This window comes from Callithrix jacchus, chromosome 7 (assembly GCF_049354715.1).
Source record: "Callithrix jacchus isolate 240 chromosome 7, calJac240_pri, whole genome shotgun sequence".
In the NCBI taxonomy this organism is placed as follows: Eukaryota; Metazoa; Chordata; class Mammalia; order Primates; family Cebidae; genus Callithrix; species Callithrix jacchus.
Window position 1 is genome coordinate 151893854 of NC_133508.1, and position 24954 is coordinate 151918807.

Sequence of the window (24954 nt, forward strand, 5' to 3'; positions counted from 1 at the left end):
GATGAAAAGTTTGTCCCCTGTGCTATTCCATCCTCAGTGTGTTCATTGAAATGTGTGTTTCTGAGGAGCTAAGGAAATTGGGTTAAGCTCACTCACCCTACTAATGAGGCTTTGTGAGACAAAGCACCAGAGCGAACTTAGGGAGTCATAGATACAAAGTTTGGAGATAACCTGCCTTCAAGAGGAAGAGAAAGCTTTGATCAGCAGAATTTCTTCAAATTTCTACTCATCTTCCAGGTTCATACCATCTGCTTTCTAATTTCCCTCTCAATGATGGGATAAAAATCCTTTAATTACCTCTTACTAAGAAGATATTTTCTGTACTCATAAACCTTCAAGAACCCAAACTATTTAGCAGAACACTTTAGGTCCACAGGATGCAAGATGCAACTTATCCTTCCAGCCTTAGCTCCCAGGATTCTCCTGTGTGCAAAACAGTCGGCCATGGTGGAAAAGATGGAATTTCAAGTTAGATGTCTTGCGTTGAAATAGTGATCCTGTGACTTCCTAGCTGTGTATATAATCTCTAGCAAGTTACTCAGCTTTTCAGCATAAATTTTCTTTTTATAGAGGGGGAATAATAGTGTCTACCTCATAGGGTTTGGAGGAGACTGACATGGAATAAAGCAACCAAAGCACTTCACAAGAGTATCCAATACCTTTTTTAAAAAAGATTTGCCTTTGGCTGGGCACAGTGGCTAACACCTGTAATCCCAGCACTTTGGGAGGCCAAGGTGGGCGGATCGCCTGAGGTCAAGAGTTCAAGACCAGCCTGGCCAACACAGTGAAACCCTGTCTCTACTAAAAATGCAAAAATTAGCGAGGAGTGGTGGCACATGCCTGTAGTCCTAGCTAGTTGGGAGGCCGAGGCAGGAGAATTGCTTGAACCAGGGAGGCAGAGGTTGCAGCGAGCCAAGATTGCGCCACTGCACTCCAGCCTGGGCGACACAGCGGGATCCTATCTCAAAAAAAAAAAAAAAAAAAAAAACAGTTTGACTTAAACTCCCTGACATACTTAAATTCTGCTTACAGAGGAGTGACTGACATGTCCAGTGCATGCCCTGCATAACGCCATTGGCTAATCCTACCTTTCAGGCCCAGAAAAATCTGAGAGATTGGCTAATGAAGGTACTTCCTCGTGGGGAGGATCCTGGAGTCAAGCCTAGTCAAAAAACTAGTTACCCAAAGCATCCAAGGATGCAATTGTACAGATGGAAAAAGAGTAGGGTGAAATCATGATAAGCTTCAGATGCTGTGCTGAGTAGATTTAACTGTAAAATCCTAAGGCAAAGCCAAAACACCTCAGAAGAACAAGTGGTTAATCAGAAGCTCAGAGAATCCAAAGAGGTGTGCAGAGCATAGCAGTGTGGGCTGTGCACTTCAGAACATTGTGAGTAAACAAAGGGCCAGACACGATGCTTGGTCTGGTTCTAGATTCTTCCACCAAGAAGAATCTAGGGCCAAGTACCAGCTGTGTAAGCCAAGAACCTTGGATCAGTCCTGGAATTCTCCTTTTCATCTCCTACAGAAGGAAAGCAGAGCCACTGGAGAAAGGAACCATACAACTGGTATCACTACAGATTTCAGCTTCTGGTATTTTCAAAGCTGCTTCTCATCTCTTATGCCCTTGATCCACCTCCTCTCTCATGTATATCAGTGGTTATGACAAAGCTTTATGAGTCAAACTCTTTTAACATACGAAGCCTTAGGAAGACACCTTTCAGCATCAAGGATACCAAGCTGCAACACCCTGGGGCAACTTCCCTGGACCATAAGAACAGGTCTGGTCACCCATCCTTACCCCTAAAGGTGGCAGAATTAATCCCCCTATACCTTGTTTAAATCCCAGTCATTGCCAGGAGCTCAGGTCTTGAAGGCTGAGTCCTCACCCTTCCCTCCCCTTCTTTCACTAGGCTCTCAAGTCTCCTCTGTGATCGGCAAATTCCTCTATGTCCTCAGTATCTTTTCTGAAAGTCTCTGTCACCCTCCTGGCCTAAATTAAAGACTGGCTCTCCTCCGAGCACACTGCTTTCTGGCCAGCTTCTCACATACAGTCTCTTTTTCTCTCCCCTCCATCTCAAGGTAAGAAGGTGACATTGATGTCCTCTTTATTCTCCTTGCTGCCTCCTAGCCATTATTGCCATTTCTTCCTGTGACCATCTCTCCTCCCCTGAAGTGCATACCATCTAGCTATACCATCCCCTCCTTCCCATCCTCACTTATCAAGACTTGAGTCAATGACTCACAGCCTTCTCCTCCTTCACAACCCTGTCGTCATTCTGGATGATTTCAACATTCTGGCTGCTCAGTTTCCTTGACCTCCCTCTACTTCAGCCTGTCATTACCAGAAGTTTTACTACATCTGAAATCTCAATTTTAAACCTTTTCCCCTGGCTTATTTGCTCAAGTACCTCTGTGGGACTGACAACAAAATGAGACCTGAATGATGAGCCAGCCAGGTAAAGACTTGGTGGGGAGGTCTAATTTAAAAATTGTTTTTGTACAGACAAGGTCTCACTATGTTGCCCAGAGTAGGGAATGGGTAGAGGGTTCAGACAGAATCAGTGCCAAGACTTTGGGATGGGAATGAGCTTTGTGCCTAAGGAACATCAAGAAGTGAGTGTAGAGAAATGCAAATCAAAGCCACAATGTGGTACCATCTCACACCTGTCAGAATAGCTATTATTAAGAAGCCAAAATGGCTGGGCCCAGTGGCTCACACTTGTAATCCCAGCACTTTGGGAGGCTGAGGCAGAAGGATCACAAGGTCAGGAGTTCAAGACCAGCCTGGCCAGCATAGTGAAACCCTGTCTCTACTAAAAATACAAAAATTAGCTGGGTATGGTGGCAGATGCCTGTAATCCCAGCTTCTCAGGAGGCTGAGGCAGGAGAATCACTTGAACCCGGGAGGCAGAGGTTGCAGTGGGGCAAGATCACTACTGCACTCCAGCCTGGCTGATAGAACGAGACTCCATCTCTTTTTTTATTTCTGTTTTTTTTTTTTTTCCTTTTTCTTCAATTTTCAGTGGAAGAGACTCCATCTCACACACACACACAAAAAAAAGTCAAAAAACAACATTTTGATGCTGAAAATCCGCCCGCCTTTGCCTCCCAAAGTGCTGGAATTACAGCTGTGAACCACCTTGCCTGGCCACATCCTTTTTATAATGCTCCTAGTCTATACACAATTAATATCTTCACTTCCTTTTAATCAAGATAGAACTGAAAGTCCTTATTTATTTAAATATAATTGACAAATAAAAATTGTTTATATTTACAGTATACATGATTTTTTATGTATGTACTGTAAATGATTATCACAATCAAGCCCATTAATATATCCACATGTCCATAATCTTCTCTGTGTGTGTGTGTGTGTGTGTGTGTGTGTGTGTTTATACATTTGAAATCCTACTCTTGGCAATTTTTAAGTATTCAATTTTTTTTAATTTTTAAATATTTCCCACACAACATAGATGTATCAAGTATCCATGTTTATTATTCTACAGTTCACTGCTCACAGATGTTCTAATTTCACAGATGATATCAGTGGCGGTGAATATTAGTAAATTCAGGATTTTTTTTTTTGAGATGGAGTCTTGCTCTTGTTGCCCAGGCTGGAGTGTCGTGGCACAATCTCAGCTCACTGCAGCCTCTACCTCCTGGGATCAAGCGATTCTCTTGCCTCAGCCTCTCAAGTAGCTAGGACTACAGGTACCTGCTACCATGCCAGGCTAATTTTTGTATTTTTAGTAGAGACGGGGTTTCGCCATGATGGCCAGGCTGGTCTTGAACTCCTGACCTTTGGTTATCTGCCCACCTTGGTCTCCCAAAGTGCTGGGATTATAGGTGTGAGCCACCATGCCAGGCCATGTCTTTTGGAAGTAACACTGAAGACATTTTCTGATGGATAGAACGAGGGAGGGAAGGAAAAGGCATTATCATCTTCATTTTAAGTATGAGGCTCATTAAGATGCCCACCATCATCCCTAGTAACTACCAGAGTCAGGATTCCTATAGACATCAGGCTCTGAAGCTCCTATTTTTCTATATGGGACATCCTAGGAGCAGTGAGGTTGGTCAGGGAAAAGCCTATTTCACATGAGAGAATCTACCCTCTAGGGTTTTCATAGATCACATTCACCTATCCTACCCTCAGTGAAGAGAACCACTTGTTAACTACTTACAGGTTGCATCAAAGTGAATTTACAAAAGTAATAACACAAAAAAATTAGTTAAATTCACAGTCAGTGATGATGAATGTTATTTTGAGGTTCCATCTTTTTAAAATAGAGATGAGGTCTTGTTACGTTTCTCAGGCTGGTCTCGAACTCCTGTCCTCAAGCAATCCTCCTGCCTCAGCCTCCCAGTCCTGAAATTACAGGTGTGACCAATGTGAGGTCTCCCTCCCTCCCTCCCTTCGTCCTTCCTTTTTTTTTTTTTTTTTTTTTGAGACAGGATCTGACTCTGTCACTCAGGCTGGAGGACAGTGGCACAATGTCTCAATCTTTTAGGCTGAAGTGATCCTCCAACCTCAGCCTCCCTCCCAAGTAGCTGGGACCACAGGTACACACCACCACACCTGGCTAATTTTTAAATTTTTTTTTTTTTGTAGAGATGAAGTCTCTACAAAAAAAAAGAGATGTTGTCCAGGCTGGAGTGCAGTGGTGCTCTGTTGCCAGGCTGGTTCTTCAACTCCTTGGCTCCAGTGATCCTCCTGCCTCCGCCTCTGAAAATGCCGGGATTACAGGCATGAGCCATTGTACCTGGCCCATTTGAAGTTTCTTAACCCCTGTTCTATGATTAACTGATCCTGATACTTTGAGCACTCAGAAATTTATTCAGCAAAACAGTTATAGCACCAACCATGTATAAGGAATTGTGCTGGGCAGGGGACACTTCATTAGGGTTTTTTGATTTCTGAGTTTTTGGAAAGTGCAAAATGACTTAGCACAAATAATATTCAATTACTAAATTTCAAGTTCCTGTTCTGTTTCATTGCCCTTTTCATTATGGGTCTCTGTGTGCCTTCCCAAAGCATTTATTTTGGTTTTAGATGTTGCTTGAAATTGATGATAGGGAAAGACATATAGGATGCAGATGCTAAACGCTGTGTAACAGTTGGTCAAAGAAAAGGTGAGAATCTCAGAGTTGGGGTGATGAGTTTTTTAAAAAGAAAAGGTGAGAAGCTACAGAATACAGGGGACATAATAATGAGAAATCATGACCAAAGAAAAGGGAGAAAAAGCACTATTCCTTGCTTTTGCTGAATAAACGGTTAGTATATGAGAACAGTGAAAAAGAGTAAGATCATTATGTATAGAAAAGGGAAACATTAGAAATGATTATGGGGGAAGGAAGGTCTGAGGAGTCATAAACATGGGTTGCATAAGGAGTCAAGGCATTTGTTTTTTCCCCACAATAGTCTCTGGGTTGACCCTTGAAAATTAGGACAATGAAGGGTCAAATCTCTTGTACCTTGTCTCTAAAAAACCTCCCTCCCTACCACCTCACTTTTTTTTTTGAGACAGGGTATTATTTTGTTGCCCAGTCTGGAGTGTAGTGATAAGATCAAAGCTCACTGCAGCTTCAGCTTCCTGTGCTCAAGCAATCCTCCAGCCTTAGCCTCCTGAATAGCTGGGGCTACAGCTGTGCACCACCATGCCTAGCTAATTAAAAAAAAAATTTATCCTTCAAGACATCTGAATAAAATTGTTGTAGAGACAAGGTCTCACTATGTTGTTCCCTTTTTTCACTGAGATAAAATTGATATAACGTATTATTAAACATTTTAAACTGGACAGTTATTAATTACAAGGAAAAAATAGTAAATGTACTGTGGAGAAATCAGATCCTTTACAAAGTGATCAGAATTAGTATCACCAATGAGGGACAGAGAGACATTATGTGTCTTTGGATATAGTATCTTGAGGATACAGTATCATCCATGCAGTATTCTGGCAAGAAATGGATTACCTTAATCTAATTATGAGTAAACATCAGACAAACATAAACAGATACCTAAAATGAGGATATTGAACATTTTATTACCCCTTCACTAGAAAAAGGCTCGTATTCTTCAAGAATATCAAAGACAAAGAAAAGCTAAGCAACTGTGCCAGATTAAAGAACATTAGACAGACATGACAATTAAATGTAATATATGATCCTAAACTGGACCTTATGCTAGAAAAGAAAAAAATGCTAAGAAAGATGTTATTGGATTCACTGACAACATTTGGAAGATGGATGGTAGATTCAAGTGTTACAGCAATGTTAAATTTCCTGGAGTTGATAATTATATGTATTTTGTTTATATATGAGAATGTACTTATTAGGATAGTCAAGTATTACGGGGTAAAGAAGCATGATGCATGCAATTTACTTTCAACTGGTCAGAAAAAAATATGTATGTGTGTGTGTGTAATATATCTTTATGTATCTATGTATCTATTTACATATGCCTGTATGTATCCATCCATCCATCCATCCATCCATCCATCCAGACAACTGCCAAGTGACAAAGCAAAAGGGGCAAGATGTTAATAATCTGAGTAATGGGTATATGGATCCTCTTTCTGTTACTCTCGCAACTTATCTGTATGTTTAAAACCCATATAAAAAGTATTCTGGGTTCTGGCTTTAAAAAGAATCATTGAGGTTCTCCTCCTGTTGGTTCAAGGGATTTTTCTGCTTTTTATCCTTTACTGCAGACCTTCACTCTAATCTGGTTTTCCCAGTTTCACAACCTGTTGACTTCTATTTAAATTCTCTTTTTCTCCCTAGCCCCTAGGATTCATTGTTTGAATAGTTTGCCTAGCTTTTTGGTTCAGCTTCTCTCAAGACACAGCCTTCTTGTCAGCTTCTCTTATTAGGTCTTAAGCACTGCCACCCTTGGGCAAGTGACTTCTTGCCTTCAACACTGAATCCAGGCTCTTGGCCCCAGCGGGATGTTATGCCCTGAATGAGACTTGAATGCTTCCAATTGCTAACGGCTCCATCTCTCTCTCCAGCTGCCCTGACTTTGTTCAGGAGGATATATTTCACATATCTGCCCCTTTCTTGCCTTCTTTCCTGCTTAATCAAACGCTCATCATCGTTTTCTGATTAGGATCCCTTTCTCCAGTCTTTACCCACTCCAGCCAGCCATCTTCCTCACCATCACCAGTTCTCTCATATTACCTGTCTGAATAAACTTCTTTTTTGAGATGGAGTCTGGCTCTGTTGTCCAGGCTGGAGTGCAGCGGTGCGATCTTGGCTCACTGCAACTTCCGCCTCCCGGGTTCAAGCAGTTCTCCTGCCTCAGCCTCCTGAGTAGCTGGGATTATAAACATTTGCCATCACGCCTGGCTAGTTTTTGTACTTTTAGTAGAGACGGGATTCACCATGTTAGCTAGGCTGGTCTCAAACTCTTTACCTCCAGTCATCTGCCACCTTGTGCCAAAGTGCTGGGATTAAAGGCATCTGCCACCGCGCCCAGCCACCTGTGTGAATAAACTAGCAGCCTCTACATTGCTTTTCTTTCTTTCTTTTTTTTTTTTTTTTTTTGAGACGGAGTTTCGCTCGTTACCCAGGCTGGAGTGCAATGGCGCGATCTCGGCTCACCGCAACCTCCGCCTCCGGGATTCAGGCAATTCTCCTGCCTCAGCCTTCCGAGTAGCTGGGATTACAGGCACGTGCCACCATGCCCAGCTAAGTTTTTGTATCTTTAGTAGAGACAGGGTTTCACCATGTTGACTTGGATGGTCTCGATCTCTTAACCTTGTGATCCACCCGCCTCGGCCTCCCAAAGTGCTGGGATTACAGGCTTGAGCCACCGCGTCCAGCTACATTGCTTTTCAAAATCGAACTCAATTTACCTTACTACTTCCACATCCTGCCACTTCTCTGCTTAACTGTAAGCTCCTTCAGGGCACAGACCATACCTTTTTTTCTTTGTATCCTTAATTTCTTTCTTTCATTTTTTTTTTTTTTTTGAGACAGTCTCGCTCTGTTGCCTAGGCTGGAGTGCAGTAGCACTATCTTGGCTTACTGCAGCTTCTGTCTCCTGAGTTACAGCTATTCTCCTGCCTCAGCCTCCCAGGTGGCTGGGGTTATAGGCACATGCCACCACGCCTGGCTAATTTTTGTATTTTTAGTAGAGATGGGGTTTTACCCAGGTTGGTCTCAAACTCCTGAAACTCAGGTGATCCACCTGCTTCAGCCTCCAAAGTGCTGGGATTACAGGCATGAGCCACCACACCCAGTCCCTTAATTTCTTACATAATGCCTGGCACACAGAAGATGCTCTATAAATACTTACTGAATGGACAAATAACTAAACGTTGAAACTTCTTTAACCTTACTGTGCTCAAATATCAGTTCTGATGTTCTTCTCCGACTCTCATTTATCTATATCTGCACACAGGTTTTCCCCACTAGGCTGTAAGGTCCCTGAGGGAAAAGACCATGTCTTATTCACCTGTCTCATTCATACCTGACCCAGTGTCTAGAAGTGTATAGCACAGAGCAGGCACACAAGCAGTTTGCTGGATGAATGAATGAAGGATACTAAAGAGGAGAAAATACAGACTTTAAGAAGCTCCCCGTATAGTGAGAAAGACAGATGACCTAAGAGCAATTAAAACAGAGGTTAACAAGTATATATAAAGAAGGTACACGTTAATTTAAGTAGTCAGATGATAATGCAGAATTAGAATAAAATAGGAGTCAACCAGTAAAGGCTGGCTAGAGGTGAATTTTGAGAGAGATTTAAAAAGAGGAAAGAGACTAGATTAGGAACACATCAGAGAGTTGGGTTGAACCAAACACGGTAAACCATTAGTGTGTTTCAAGCTTACATTTTGAGCCGGATCTGTTCTACCCAGACCACAGGTTTCTGCCTTTTTTTCTGGCTCATCAAGCAGGCATGTGTATCCACACTTTTTGTCTTGATGTTTCCCAGGTCAGCCCAATATGAGGACTTTAAGGTCTTTAAGTAGTAGAAGGAAGTTTCTGTGAAAATATGCAAGCAAAATTGCCTTGAGGGATTGAACATTTTTGCTAACCCGGATTCTCTAGGGAAATCAACTTCCCTGTTCCAGATAAAATGGAACCGCTCCCAGTGTTGTTAAGCCGAGTGAAAGCCAAATGACTTCCCTTAAAAGGTACTTCAGCACATTTCACAAAAATTATATTTTTGTGTGTGTGACATAGGGATCCAAGGAAATCAAAGATGTTCATAAGTGAGATCTGAGAAACAAAACTTGGTAGAATTTCGTCTTAGCCACATCTGCCTCCTCCTCACAGAGTCTATGCAAATACCAACGGTGCAGGACAGCCACTTTCTAGGGCTCAGATCACTGCTGCCTCCAGCCCTTGTGTGGGATGGAAAAAATGAAGAGGTTACAGTCTCCCTAAAAATGCCCCCCTCCTCAGGAATCTGAATATTTTATGCCTCAGGAGATATATCAGAAGTACTACAGAATCTCTTGACTTTGGGAAATCCCAATTGCTTTTCTATTAGGATTACCTAATTTTCACAGTGTCCGTTTTCTCAGAAATGTTGTGCCCAACGAGTTCTGTTTCCTAAATACCCAGCCTTACTTCCTTCTGGTAAAATCAAGAAAATGATGCTAGCATTCGCTCACTGCATGTTTTGAGCGTTTGAGTTCAGGATACAGCTATTCTCTCTCCCAATGTAAACGCAGGATCCCAAGGCGGCAAAGGGAGACTCCCCCAAGGGGCTCTTGACGTACAGGGAGACTTGCAGATGTGGTACACAGATGTCACATTGCTAAAACGTCTCTAGACAGCAACGAAACATCAAAGCCTGAACTGAGGCAATCCCTCACCGGCAGTGGAGCTTCTCTGCTAGCCACTGTTTTCCCGCACACTGCCCAATCTCTGGGGGTGTCACACTAGGCTGTGGTGATGTCACACTAGCTGGGATGACATTTTACAGTTGGATCACCTACCACCGCCAGCACCTTTAAATTAACGCGAAGTCGACGGTGCGGAGGGGGCGAGAAATCCGGCCCCAGCACTGGATCCACGCTGGCTCCCCACGGAGGCCCACCCGCTCGAAGGCCCACCCACTGCCACTGCGATCAGTACTGTGCGGTCGTCTTAGAGAGTCCTTTCAGCTGCACTTCCGCCTCAGTAGGTGTCATGGCGCGGGGCGGGTGAATAGTTCCGGCGAGGCGGGGCCGGCCGGGTAGGGGGTGGCCGCTCGGCGCTCCGCTCGTCTGGTCTGGCGACAACGGCGGCTGCGGAGTAAGGGGCCCAGCGGTAGCCCCGGACGGCTGCCGGAGGCCGAGGCGGGAGCGCGCGGGGCTGAGGCGGCGGCGGCGGCGGCGGGAAGGGGCTGGGTTGGTGGAGCGGGCGGGAGGCTGAAGAGGCTCCCCCTGCGGGACGGGCGCGGGGACGGCTCCGGGGGGCGGGGGCCGGGGCCCGGGCCGGCTCGCGCGGAGGGTATGATGACCCGGCGGCGGGGCCCCAGATCTCGTCTCCTCCGCCGCCTCCTCACGGCAGCCCCAGCTCGCGGCTGAGAACCAGACACACCGGCGGTGAGTGGGGACGGGCGGTAGGGGGCCTTGGCGGGGAGCGACTTCCCCTCAGCTCCCCGAGGCTGGGCCAGGCCGGCCGCCGGCTCTCCTGGGGCGCCCAGCCTGCGGGGGGCGCCTTCCTCTGAGGGCCCCCGCTCGCGACCGGGCTCCGCGTCCTGCGGCCCGTCCGCTCACGGCCGCCGAAGGGATTGCGTTCCCAGGAAGGTGGGCAGGTTTCGGGGCAACTCCCCCTGCCTCCTGCCACTTCTCGCCTGGGCGTGTTGTCCTTAAGTGACAGGGGACCGCCTCGCGTCTCCTCGCTCTGCCGGTTTTTTCCCCGGCTTTCGTGGCAGGTTCCCAGTGCGGCTTGTGCGTGTGTGTTTCACAGCTCCGCTTATCACGATGGTTTTGGGTTATTTGTGCTCTTTTGGACCAGGAAGCAGTGCCTGGAGAAGACGACCGTGGGGTGGGTGTGGAAGCTTTCCTGTCCTCTCCGCTGATGTTCTGTAGTTAGTCTTGAGGCTTGAAATTCGTAATGACGGTGGAGATTACGTGAGACCAGCCCACCTCCTATCTATCTGTACGAGGCAGATCTGGAGGTCCGGCCCAAAGGGAAACTTTTGCCGTCGCCACTTCCAAAGCTTGCTTTCTTCCTTTTTTTTTTTTTTTAAAGGGAAAGGTGGGGAAACAACTGGTAAGGCCCATACTGTTCACAGGTCCGTGGGGAGGCTCCCCTTTTTGTGCCTAGCAACGAAGACCTGGAGTTCCGTCTCCAGGAGCGTCGGTTTAACCTCCAGTTTGTTGTGGTGACGAGCTGTGAGCAATGACCTGTGTTTATGCTGGGCGAGCTTTCTTTCCTGCTTGGGGAGGGGGGATGAAGATGGGAAGATGGGGGTAGGGAAGAGGAGGAAAAACCCGCAAGCTCCAGTAAGTCTTGTCTTTACTTAACCACTGATTGCGTTGTAGGTGGACTCATTTAGAGGCAGTCCTAGATGCTTTTTCTTGTCTATTAGTGACACTTTGGGAATTCTCAGTAATTGCATCAAAATAATACGTTGAGCTGTAGACTCTACTGTCCCAATCTGTCCTTTATCTTGTTTCTTAGTAACTGGTGAAAATAGTAGTGTGGCTTCCTGCTCCTGATGAAATGGGGTTAAATTAAGTGGCTGATGCCCTCAGCAAACCTACAATTTTCCTTTTGTTTGTGTGAAGCTATTTTTGATTTCTGGTCTGTAGGGTTTTTTTTTTGGTAAGATTATAGAGAATGCAAACTATTACCAGGTTTTTTCTTACAGAAGCCTAACGCTTTCTGTAAAACATTTAAAAATCTAACAAATCGTTTTACCTAATTGTCATTATTCAGCTGGTGATTTTGGATCTTTAATATGTCAGGGTTCCGTGTTACAATACTGGTATGATGAAGGGTGTCATTGACTTCAAGATGCTGTTCCTGGCTTGAAGGATATTTTAGTAAAGTACTTGTGGTTGGAACTGGAGGCAGCCAAGCCAGTAAAGCATCTTAGAATAAAATGGTGAATGAGAGCGTATAAATGTACTGGCTCTGGTTGGCAAGTAGGACTTTTGCTGGTGATACCTTCATGAATAGCTTATCCTATCTCTCGATACTCCTATCTCTTGACACTAGAGTTTTGTGGATTTTAGAGCAAGTTCATTGGTAACTTGAGACTTAAAACCAAACCAGAACTTTCTTCTAAATTAAATAAAAAGAAGAGATAATCTCAAAGTTTCCAATTCTTTTGAAAATAGACTTCTTTCATTCTGTGCTTTTGTTTTTATAAGCACAGCTCCATCAGTGATTCGTTGGTAGAAATCAGTGAGTCATACTGGCCTTGTAAAGTTCTTACACTTGGAACTTGTGCAGCTTGTTAGTTATATATTGTAAACTGGTCTTGTAATTTGAAGTAATTTTGCAAACATAAGCTGCTTGATCTGCTACCTGCCTGAATGTGTAACAGCAGTCTGTATGTTTTAGGTCTTTTAAAAAAAGTTTTCTATTCTCTTGTTTTCTTCCCTTCTTCTCCCTTCATGCCATTCTGAACACAAGTCATCAAGATTATATTCCTTTAAGTACCACTTCAACAATCACTGGTTTGCCTTTTGGTTCCTTTTGTTTTTGTTCCTGATCTTCCATTTAGTTGTTGGAACCCAGCTCCCAAATGCCTGATATATTCTGTAGTGCATAATTTGGCACTTTAAAAATTTATGTCCTGTTTTCATATTTTTCTTTTTCATTTGTCATATTATTTCAGCAACATTCTAAGTTCTTTGAAGGTAAGGAAACTTACATTTCTTTTAGATTCTTTAAGGGTACCTGGTACATTGCTTTCCCAGAGTGCTTAAGGAAAAAGAATTAGAAGACCTGGAGTCTTTCTGCTACTCATTAGCTCCAGGTAAAACTCATTTGGCCTTTTAGGATCTGCTTTTTTTTTTTTTTTGAGAGAGAGGTTCTCACTCTGTCACCCAGGCTGGAGAGCAGTGGCAGGTTCAAGTGATTCGGGAGACCTCAGTCTCCCCAATAGCTAGGATTCTACGTGCGTGCCACTGTGCCTGGCTAATTTTTATATTTTTAGTAGAGATGGGGTGTCACATGTTGACCAGGCTGGTCTCGAACTCTTGACCTCAAGTGATCCATTGCCTGGGCCTCCCAGAGTGCTGGGATTACAGGCGTGAGCCACCACTCCTGGCCTGGATCTCCTTTTTCTCATCTTGGAATTAGGGAGTTTTAGAATCTTTTAAGGTCCTTTTATATTTAAGAGTTCCAGTACTTTTTTGCCAGTGTTTTCTGCTCCAGTTAAATATATCTTCTTACTTGACAGAGTTTTTTATTTTTCCACATCCCTTGGCATACTAGCATAGCAAAAGTTATCTCATTCTTCTGAAAGAGCCTCTTCCATCTTCCATTTTCCAAACTGCTATTGCCTTACTTCAGTCCTGTTTTCCTTCACCCTTTGCTGGCCTGTTGTTTATGTTTCATATTGATTTTTGCTTTGTTAATTTGAACTTTGTCTTATCCTGGAAACTCCTCAGGGTATAATTGTCTTAATTCGAAGCTTTATAGACCTATATCTAGACTGTCATGTGCAGGTACTAAAATGTAGTACTTTTTTACTAAATACAGAGCACTTTTTTTGTTGTTGCTGTAGTCATTCCAAATAAATCTAAGTGAAGTATTGATTTTAATACAGAGCAGCACCTTCTGCCACACTGAAGAAGTGAGCTTTAAGCAGAGACTAGAAGAGTAAGGAAAAGTTAGGAAAAGAAAAGGCTAAGAGGGGTAAGTGAAGTTTGGAGAGGAAACATGTTAAAGGAACTAGGGCTAGCGAAGACAAGGCCTACTGTGGGAACCCAGAGAGACTTGGTAGTACTGGAAGAGAAAGTGCCTGGGGAAGAGTGCAGATGAAGCAAGGCTAGGCAAGTAATCATGGTCCAGATCTTGCAAAGCCTGGTAATCCAAATTAAAGATTTCGGTCTTTGTCCTAAGGTTTTAGTAGGGGATAGATACACATTGTTTTTCAGATGTGCATTTTTTTCTTTGTTTTTTTTTTTTTTTGAGACGAAGTCTCACTCTGTCACCCAGGCTCGAGTGCAATGACGCAATCTTGGCTCACTGCAACCTCCACCTCCAGTTCAAGTGATTCTCCTGCCTCAGCCTCCTGAGTAGCTGGGATTACAGGTGAGCGCCACCACATCCAGCTAATTTTTTGTATTTTTAGTAGAGACGGGGTTTCATCATGTTGGTCAGGCTGATTTTGAACTCCTGACCTCATGATTTGCCCTCCTCGGCCTTCCAGAGAGCTGGGATTACAGGCATGAGCCACTGCGCCTGGCCTCAGATGTGCATTTTTAGAAGCTTCAGTTGTAAGGTGAAGAATGAATTGGGAGAGGGGAGCTTAGAAAAGGGGCTTGAGCCTAGCCTCATGGCTCACCCCTGTAATCCCAGCGTTTTTGGAGGTTGAGGATCACTTGAGCCTAGGAGTTTGAGCCCAGCCTGAGCAACATGTGAAACCCTGTCTCTACAAAAAATACAAAAAAATTAGCTGGGTGTGGTGGCGTGTACTTGTAGTCACGGTTACTTGGGACGTTGAGGTAGGAAGATTGAGCCCTATAGGTACAGCCCGCAGTGCACGAACTGTGATTGTGTACTGTACTCCAGTCTGAGTTACAGTGTCTTAAAGAGGGGAAGTCGAGAGTATAGTTTGGAGGAGACCAGTTAAGTTGTTTAAGTACAGAATTGTGCAGTGTAGGGGTGGAGAAAACTTACAGCAGTAGAGAGATTTAGGTGTTCTGTTGAAAATAATTTTTTTTTTTGAGACGGAGTTTTGCTCTTGTTGCCCGGGCCAGAGTGCAATGGTGCCATCGCGGCTCACTGCAACGTCTGCCCCCCGGGTTCAAGTGATTCTCCTGCCTCAGAGAATCTCCTGTAATCAGCTGGGATTACAGGCATGCACCACCACACCTGGCTAATTTTGTATTTTTAGTAGAGACGGGTTTCTCTGTGTTGGTCAGGCTGGTCTCAAACTCCTGACCTCAGATGATTTGCCCACCTCAGCCTCCCAAAGTGCTGGGATTACAGGCATGAACCACTGCATCCAGCCAGGAAGAATTTTCTTCCTGAACTGTCTTGCTGTGTTTTTACAGAAGAGGTACTCTTATCTGTAAAAATATGTATCAGAGTGTGTGATAGAAAATATGTACTTCTGTGTTCATGTCATCTGAGGATAAGTGCTAGAGCAAGAAATCAATATGTAGTACAGTTTTTAGGTCATTTGGGTAACCAACTGTTAAATTGTATGAAAGACGCAAGAGGACTGACATTGAACAAAAGCAACAGGAATTTATTATTGATGTGTGTTGGGAAAAGGTTACTGAGGGGTAAGGACAAATCATTGGAAAATGATTACCTTGGTTGTCATAACCAACTGTTTCATTCAGGGTTGTAGTACTTGGATTCCTCCTAATAAGATTATCTACCTATAGTGCTTATAGTGTGGAACACCCAGTAAACAATGTTAAATGGGTGTGACAATGCCAGGGAGTGGGGAAGTTATTAATCTGTTTGAAAGCCTTGGATTCTAGCAATTATCTTTTAGTAGTAAGTACCAATGGTTTTTTGCCCATCATTGCTAATTTGGTATTAATGCACGGGGCAAATTTGTCATTATGTTGAGATGCTTAAGTCCTTGGAGAGTCAGGTTTGAAATGTAAAGACTTCATTCATTGCTGAAGTCAAGAGGTGCAGTGTTTTCAGGAAGTCAGAAATAGCTTTTTATACCAGGTACGGTGGCTCATGCCTGTAGTCTGAACATTGTGGGAGGCTAAGGCGAGGGGATTGCTTTAGACCAGGAGTTTCACACCAGTCTAGGCAACATAGTAAGACCTCATCTCTGAAAAAAAAAAAAAAAAAATTAGTCAAGTGTGCTATGTGTCTATAGAAATTAGCCAAGCATCCTGGTGTGTGCCTGTAGTCCAAGCTACTTGGATGGCTGAGGTGGAGGATTGCTTGAGCTCAGGAGTTCGAGGTTACAGTGGGCAGTGATCACACCACTGCATTTCAGCCTCGATGACAGTGTGAGAACTTGTCTCAGAAAAAAAAATAGCTTTTTTTAAAAAAAATTTTTTTTTTTAATTTTATGTTCAGAGAGGTACATGTACATGTGCAGGTTTGTTATATAGGTAAACAGTGTGTCACAGGGGTTTGGTGTACAGATTATTTCATCACCTATGTAATAAGCATATACCTTATCCTCTCCCTCCTCCCACCATTCACCCTGATGTAGGCCCCAGGGTCTGTTGTTGGCCTCTTTGTGTCCACATGTTCTTGTTCTTTAGCTCCCACTTGTAAGTGAGAACATGCTTCTGTTCCTGTGTTAGTTTAGGATAGTGGCCCTCCAGCTTCATCCAAGTTGCTTGTTGCTGCAAAGGACATGATCTTGTTCTTTTTTATAATTGCATAGTATTCCATGGTGTATATGTACCACATTTTCTTTATCTAGTCTACCATTATGAGCCTTGAGATTGATTTCATGTCTTTGTGAATAGTGCTGCAGTGAACATGTGTATGTGTCTTTATGGTAGAATGACTTATATTCCTTTGGGTAACCCAATGATGGGATTGCTGGATCTAATGGTAATTCTATTTTAAATTCTTTAAGGAATTGTCGCACTGCTTTTCACAATGGGTGAATTAATTTACACTCCCACCAGGAGTGTAAGTGTTCCCTTTTCTTCACAACCTTGCCAGCATCTGTTATTTTTTGCCTTCTTAATAATAGCCATTCTGACTGGTGTGAAATAGTATGTCATTTTGGTTTTGATTTGCATTTCTCTAATGATTAGTGATGTTGAACATGTTTTCATATGCTGGTTGGCTGCATGTGTGTCAAGAAATAGCTTTTTAATGTATTTATTGGGTAGCTGTTCATATTGAATTGAAAATATTTGAATTCAAAATATTTGTAATTTGCCTTATAGATTCTGATATATAGTAAGTTTTCCACAGATGTTAATAGTTTTTTTTTTTTTTGTGGTTGTTGCTGTTTGAAAGCTCTCCACATAGGAAGAGAATCGCCTCCCCATTTGAAAAGGCAATTTTGATGGAACATAGTATCTTTATCCTGTGTCTAGGAATTACTATTTTAGCTGAGTTTCAGAGTAGAATATAAATAAGAGTCTGTTGGTTTATCTACGCCATTTTCATTTTGTATTTTCTTCTCACCTTGTGTTAGTTGAGGTCAGAATGAGTCTCAGCCATGTTCTAAGAGCTATGGTAGTCTGATACTGACTGACTATTCGTACATCACACCCTTGTTGTGGGGGAGACCAGTGAAAGAATTCTGAGTTGTCCTTTCCCTTTGGGTGAACTAAATTTGTCTTTATGGATAAGAATTATAATCATTTAATATTAAAACATTCTGAAACATGTCCTAGAACTTAGGCTTTTTCCAGTGCCCAATGTGACAAGCTGAAATCGTAAGTAATCTTTTATTAAGTTTATTGGGTAGAAAGTCGGCAATAATGTTACTCTGCTAAATGCAGAACTTTGTAGATTACCTAGTTGTGAATACTTTTTTTTTTGAGACAGAGTCTCGCTCTGTTACCCAGGCCAGAGTGCAGTGGTACGATCTTGGCTCACTGCAAACCCTGCCTCCTGGCCTCAAGCGATTCTTCTGCTTCAGCTTCCTGAGTAGTTGGGATTACAGGCGCAAGCCACCATACCCAAGTAATTTTTGTATTTTTAGTAGAGACACAGTTTCACTATGTTGGTCAGGCTGGTCTCAAACTCCTGACCTTGTGATCTCACCTTGGCCTCCCAAAATGAATACGTTGTTAAAAATTTGGTATTTCATGAATTCTTTTCAGTATTATTACTTTATGACCCCCTATTCCTTGACAGTTGCTGCAAACTGCAGATTTTCTATTTAGATTCTTCACTAAATACTTTTAGTTACATAAAAGTTGAGTTTGTTTCTTGATCGTTAAAATTAGCAGGTGAACAATATTAGCATTATTAATGGAAAACATTTAGAAAGTTTGCTTCCTTTTCTGGTTCAACAGGTTGGCTTAATGGCTTTAATTTTATGATGATAAGAAATACTTATACATATATTTTAATAGGTGTATTTTGTAAAGAAGCTACTTGGTTTCAGATTTTTCTTTTATTATATTTGGTATTTAAGTAAAGTAGGAGAAAAACAAAAACAAAAAGACAAAAAAAAAGAAATAAAAAAATAAAGTAGGTAGAACAAGATGATTTGGAAATTCAGCCTCACAATTAAATTGTACTGACCTTAGCTTTTAATTTGTACTTTCTCTTCTCTTCAAAATTTATATAAATTATGGAAACTCATTCTTAAAGTAAATCTCAACTGCATTTTAGAAATTGAAGGCAGAGGATTTGTTCTTTCCAGCTGACTAGTCCAGTGCAGGTGGTTTCTACTTGTCTTCAGGTGCAAAGAAATGTACATACTGCCTGTTGATGTTCTGTAACATCCTTTGTCATGTTTCCTTCCTTGTGTGTGTTTATTCTCTTATGACTAGTAACATTACACTATACGATTGAAGTGGAGACTTCCCCCATGAATCAAGGACCACTCAGATAAAAAGGAAGAAAGACATTAAAAAAAAATTAAGGACCAAGCATTTGAAAATAATGCAGTTGAATATGAGTGGTAGGGAGTTGTATTTACTAGATGTGAGATTGGTAGGCAGCGGTCAAATAATTCATCCAACAGATATTAAGTATGTATATATTGTCTTTAGTAGGCTTTGGTGATATGAGAAGAACAAGGCAGAGGTGGTGGTACATGCCCTGGAGCTTATACTGTAGGTTGGAATGTAGCATTAAAGAAATAATTTCAAGTTAACAGGGTGCGGTGGAAATGATCGTGGGGAGTGTTTGTGTATGTGGCAGAGGTGTCAGAGAGCAGTTTTCCCAGCAGAAACTCTTCAACATATTTAGAGGGCCTAGAGGTGAGTGGCTTTCCAAGAACTAAAGGAAGAAGGGCAATGTGGCTAGAGTCGGTGATGGTGGGGATCAAAATGGAGTGTTGAAAGGCAGCACAGCAAGCAGATTTTGGAGTGCATTTTAAGGCAGGTTGAGGTAGATTTTTTTGAGACAGAGTCTAGCTTTGTTGCCTACGCTAGAGTGCAATGGAGTGAACACAACTCTCTGTAGTCTCAATGTCCCAGATCCAGATGATTTTCCTGCTTCAGCCTCCTAAGTACCTGGGACCACAGGCATGTGTCACTGTACTTGGCTTTTTTTTTTTTTTGTAGAGATACAGTCTCCATTATGTTGCCCTGGCTGGTCTTGAACTCCTAGGCTCAAGTGTTCCTTCCACCTTGGCCTCTTAAAGTGCCAGGATTATAAGCTTGAGCCACTGTGCCTGGCTTAATTTTTCTTTTTTTTTTTGTTAATGCTTCCCAGACCGATCTCAAACTCCTGACCTCAAGTGATCCTCCTGCCTGGGCCTCCCAAACGGGGAATTACAGGCATGAGTGACCATGCTTAGCCAAGTTGAGAACATTGGACTTTATCTCCAAAGCAGTGAAAAACCCTGCAAGAAGGGGAAGCAAGATGGTTAAGAAGGGAGAGCAGTTATCCGATTTGCATTGTTTAAAAGCAAAGATCTATTGAGTGCAATTAAGGAGATTAGTTTGGAGGCTACTGGCAGATTGAACTAGAATGGTGCCAATAGGGTTAGGGAAAAATGACTGATTTGAAATATACTTAGGAGATGAAATGGATAAAATAGAGATTAGATGTGGAGGAATAACAGGAATGAGTCAGGATGATAGTATTAAATATGTGCTAGAGACTGTCACTTTACATGTATTAAATTGTTTAATTCTTAGAAGAACTCCATGAGGTAGGTATTGCTATCACCATTGTGTAGATGAGGAAACAGACATCCCTGATTTTTTTTTTTGGAGGCAGGATATCACTCTTTCACCCTGGCTGGAATGCAGTGGGGCCATCACGGCTCACTGCAGCCTCCATCTCTGGGCTCTGGAGATCCTCTCCCTTCTGCCTCCTGAATAGCTGGGACTACAGGCATGAGCCTCTATGCCTGGCTAATTTTTTTTTCTGTGTTTTTTTTGTTTGTTTGTTTGTTTTAGAGATGGTTTTACCGTGCTGCCTAGACTTGGAGCTCCCTGATTTCTGGCTTGAGGAATTGGATGAGTGATGGCATCTTATAATTAAAATAGAAACTGAAGGTGGGGTGGAGGCTCATAAGTTTAATTCTGAACGTATTGAATATAAGATGTTTGTAAAATAACCAAGTTGCAGTGTTCAGTAGTCATTTGGATATAGGGTTTGGAGTTCAAAAGAGAATTCTGGGTTAGAGATAGAGATTTTAGTCTTTCACAGATGACTAATCTTGAGGAGTAATTATTAAAAATGGGGAAGTATAGAGCAAGGGAAGAGGGATACTGTGGAGCCCTAAGGCATCTGAGGGTCACATGGTTGAAAATGGAGAAGATAAATGTGAAATGGCTTGCATGCTAGGTCAGATGTTTGGACTTTATTCTGGAAAAATAGCTTTCTGTTTAATCTTTGGGCTTACTGAGCTGGAGGTGTCTGTGGGATATACAGGGACAGAAAGCTGGACTGTTCTTACTTCCTTTCCAAATATTTTTCTAAGAATAACTTCCCTGGGTTCTTCAGAAGATACTCTAGCTTTCTTATCATCCTGGTTACTTTTCTTTTAATTTTAGTATTTTTAGAGACAGGGTCTCACTATGTTGCCCAGACTGGTTTTGAACTCCTCAGCTCTGGAGATCCTCCTGCCTTGGCCTCCCAAATTGCTGGAATTAAAGGCTTGAGCCACTGTGCCTGGCCCATCCTGGTTACTTTTTTCTCTTGAAATGTGGTAGATAGCTGAATGCATTTTATGTATGGCCTGAGCAGAGTGGATAATCTTCACATTGTCTAGCACATTCTGTACACTGTTTCTATGAATATAGGTCAAGATTGAATTAGTTTTTGAGAGGAGGAGAACATCATGTTTCTTTTATCAAGTAAAAGGTGTGCGTGTATGTGTGTGTGTGTGTGTGTGTTTTAAATCTAAGCCTTGTATCTCTTATTCTTGTGGTCTAATTCTTCTTTTCTCTAAATGTAGGTATGGCATCACAGTTGCAAGTGTTTTCGCCCCCATCAGTGTCGTCGAGTGCCTTCTGCAGTGCGAAGAAACTGAAAATAGAGCCCTCTGGCTGGGATGTTTCAGGACAGAGTAGCAACGACAAATATTATACCCACAGCAAAACCCTCCCATCCACACAAGGGCAAGCCAACTCCTCTCACCAGGTAGCAAATTTCAGCATCCCTGCTTACGACCAGGGCCTCCTCCTCCCAGCTCCGGCAGTGGAGCATATTGTTGTAACAGCCGCTGATAGCTCGGGCAGTGCTGCTACATCAACCTTCCAAAGCAGCCAGACCCTGACTCACAGAAGCAACGTTTCTTTGCTTGAGCCATATCAAAAATGTGGATTGAAACGAAAAAGTGAGGAAGTTGACAGCAACGGTAGTGTGCAGATCATAGAAGAACATCCCCCTCTCATGCTGCAAAACAGGACTGTGGTGGGTGCTGCTGCCACGACCACCACTGTGACCACAAAGAGTAGCAGTTCCAGCGGAGAAGGGGATTACCAGCTGGTCCAACATGAGATCCTTTGCTCTATGACCAATAGCTATGAAGTCTTGGAGTTCCTAGGCCGGGGGACATTTGGACAGGTCGCTAAGTGCTGGAAGAGGAGCACCAAGGAAATTGTGGCTATTAAAATCTTGAAGAACCACCCCTCCTATGCCAGACAAGGACAGATTGAAGTGAGCATCCTTTCCCGCCTAAGCAGTGAAAATGCTGACGAATATAATTTTGTCCGTTCATATGAGTGCTTTCAGCATAAGAATCACACCTGCCTTGTTTTTGAGATGCTGGAGCAGAACTTATATGATTTTCTAAAGCAAAACAAATTTAGCCCACTGCCACTCAAGTACATTAGACCAATCTTGCAGCAAGTGGCCACAGCCTTGATGAAGCTCAAGAGTCTTGGTCTGATTCACGCTGACCTTAAGCCTGAAAACATCATGCTGGTTGATCCAGTTCGCCAACCCTACCGAGTGAAGGTCATTGACTTTGGTTCTGCTAGTCACGTTTCCAAAGCTGTGTGCTCAACCTACTTACAGTCACGTTACTACAGGCAAGTGAGAAATGCTGAAAAAGCATATCTTAGGCTAGAGTTCTGTCCTTATATTTAACATATACCCCATAGACTACCTATAGTAATGAATTTGTTTATAGATTCTGAGGTCGAACTAGGATATGTTTTAGCTCAGTCTATGTGTGTGGCATTCTGATATATGACATTTTCTTATTTCTGAAAATTTGTCTAGCACTGGAAAAATTATCTCAATCTGATTCTGAAGGTTGTTACTAGTTGAATTATACTAGCACCTGGTTCTTTCTTTAGTACCATTATACCTCATTTTCCTTATTTGTTTGTTTATTTATTTTTCAAGATGCAGTTTTACTTGCCACCCAGGGTGGAGTGCAGTGGTGTGATCTTGGCTCACTGCAGCCTCTGTATCCTGGGTTCAAGTGATTCTTCTGCCGCAGCCTCCTGAGTAGCTGGGACTACAGGTGCCCGCCACCATGCCTGGTGAATTTTTTTGTTTTTAATAGAGATGAGGTTTCACCATGTTGACCAGGCTGGTCTCAAACTCCTAACCTCAGGTGGTCCTCATGCCTTGGCCTTCCAAAGTGATTACAGGCATGAGCCACCATGCCTGGCCATTTTCCCATTTTAAAGAGTCTTGAAATATACAAATATATTTACTTATTTATAATGAATATGAGCATATGCCGCTGTTTTTTCCAAGCTCTTATCTTGTCAGGTAAAATAACTTGGGAATAACTCCAGATTTAACTCTAGTAACATTTTATTCTTTTACATTTTCTTCTATAGTAGCATAAATTGGATTAGATGATTGCTACAGTTTCTTCCTGTTTTAACATTCTCTAAATACTTTGAACTTATTTGGTTATCCTTGAATGGCGTTGACCCAAGTACCTTATACTTTAATGATACATATTTCTAGGTTGATACTTCTAATGTAGCTTCCGTTTTAATATATAATAATTATTGGGACAGTATTTAAATGCTGATATATACAATTTTGTCTACATCATAACCAAGGCTTTTAAAATATGCTTTTGTCAGCACCTATTTACTTACTTATCTAGTTATTAATTTTAAGGAATCTGATATTTAGTTTTAATGGCCATACATTAAATACAAATCACGTAAGCATCCAATCAAGAAGTGAAATAATAAGCACATAGATAACCTACAGAATATGTTTATAAGGAGCTATGTCCAACATGCTACAGCCAGTAATGAAATTTGAGGAAATAGAAATTCTGAATTAAGAATTTTATAGTATGTGTGAAAATAATGCGAGGATGTTTTAACCCATACAAGGACTCAGAAAATATGTCATCTACATGTTTCCTTTTTTAAAAACATTGTGGTAAGACCTTGATAATAGGAAGTTTACCATTTTAACCATTTGGTACCACTCAGTGTGTTAAGTACATTCACAGTGTTGTGTAACCATCACTGCTGTCTGTTGAGTATATTCACAATGTTGTGTAACCATCACCACTATCTATTTCCAAATATTTTCGTCAACCAAAACAGAAATTCTAACCATTAAGCAATAACTCTCCATTGTCCCTTCTTCCTACCACTGGAAATCTCAATTTGACTTTGTCTCAATGAATTTGCCTGTTCTAGATAGTGCATGTAAGTGGAATCATACAATATTTGTCTTTTCGTGTCTAGTTTATTTCACTTAGCATAATGTTTTTGAGGCTAATCCATCCTGTAGCATGTTTCAGAACTTCATTCCTTTTATGGCTGAATACTATTCAATTGTTTGTACGTACCACATTTTGTTTATCCATTCACCTGTTGTTAGATACTTGGGTTGTTACTACCTTTTGGCTGTTGTGAATAATGCTGCTATGAACATTGGTGTACAAGTATCTTAGTCCCTATTTTCAGTTCTTTTAGGTAGATAGCTAGGAGTGGAATTGCTGGGTCACATGATAATTCTATGTTTAACTTGTTGCAGAACTACCAAACTTTTCCACAGAGGCTACACTATTTTACATTCCCACCAGCGGTGGATGAACTTCCAAATTTCTCCACGTTTTCTCTAATATTTGTTATTTATTTATTTATTTAAAAACTGAGTGTCACCATGTTGGTCAGGCTGGTCTTGAACTCCCAACCTCAGGTGATCCGTCTGCCTTGGCCTCCAAAGTGCTTGGATTACAGCGTGAGCTTGGTTATGATATAGACAAAATTGTATAGACAAAATGCCCAGCTATTTGTTATTTTTTTTAATTAAAAAAAATTGTTTATTTTTGCAGAGGTAGGGTCTCCCTCTGTTGCTCATGCTGGACTGCAGTGGCATGATCATAGTTCACTGTTAGCCTCCAACTGCTGGGCTTTAGCAGTCCTCCCACCTAAGCTTCCCAAGTAGCTAGGACTGTAGTCGCACACCACCATACCTGGCTAATTACTATTTTATTTTTTGTGGAGATGGGGTTTTGAGGGTCTCGTCGTAGCCCGAACTGGTCTCAAGCAACTGGCCTCAAGTGATCCTCCTGCTTCAGTCTCCCAAAGTTCTGGGATTACAGGCATGAACTACCAGTCGTGGCCTTGTTTTGGTTTTTAAAAAATAGCTGTTTTTTTTTTTTTAAATGGAGTTTCACTCTTGTTGCCCAGGTTGGAGTGCAGTGGTGTGACCTCGCCTCAGTGCAACCTCTGCCTCCCAGGTTTAAGTGATTCTCCTGCCTCCCGAGTAGCTGGGATTACAGGCACCCACCTCTTTAGTAGA

General features: G+C 42.3%; 2 protein-coding genes and 1 long non-coding RNA gene across 22 annotated transcripts in view; 1 reads left to right on the forward strand and 2 right to left on the reverse strand.

Moving 5' to 3' along the window:
- Nucleotides 1–10139, reverse strand: part of AP4B1 (adaptor related protein complex 4 subunit beta 1) — a 32061-nt gene extending 21922 nt beyond the window's left edge. For 3 of the 6 annotated variants that reach the window (XM_009001932.5, XM_078332820.1, XM_078332817.1), the window contains exons 1-2: nt 9957–10139; nt 8841–8994 (exon numbers count right to left, since the gene is read on the reverse strand). In XM_009001932.5, the coding sequence (XP_009000180.1) occupies nt 8841–8899 (59 nt within the window). In that variant the 5' untranslated portion in view covers nt 8900–8994; nt 9957–10139. Of the gene's footprint in view, nt 1–8840; nt 8995–9511; nt 9592–9737; nt 9877–9956 lie in introns of those variants that run through there. The other 3 variants (XM_009001933.5, XM_078332819.1, XM_078332813.1) reach the window with 2 other exon arrangements.
- Nucleotides 1451–24954, forward strand: part of HIPK1 (homeodomain interacting protein kinase 1) — a 59037-nt gene continuing 35533 nt past the window's right edge. For 5 of the 15 annotated variants that reach the window (XM_078332803.1, XM_078332804.1, XM_078332809.1 and 2 more), the window contains exons 1-2: nt 1451–1781; nt 21170–22247. In XM_078332803.1, coding sequence (XP_078188929.1) covers nt 1676–1781; nt 21170–22247 — 1184 coding nt within the window. In that variant the 5' untranslated portion in view covers nt 1451–1675. Of the gene's footprint in view, nt 1782–9931; nt 10141–10236; nt 10548–10865; nt 10993–11321; nt 14221–21169; nt 22248–24954 lie in introns of those variants that run through there. The other 10 variants (XM_002751261.7, XM_054236677.2, XM_078332810.1 and 7 more) reach the window with 6 other exon arrangements.
- Nucleotides 3739–7318, reverse strand: LOC144577076 (uncharacterized). The gene is made up of 2 exons (XR_013520346.1): nt 7183–7318; nt 3739–3903 (listed from the first exon to the last, which is right to left on the reverse strand). It is a non-coding gene; the product is annotated as an uncharacterized LOC144577076 (long non-coding RNA).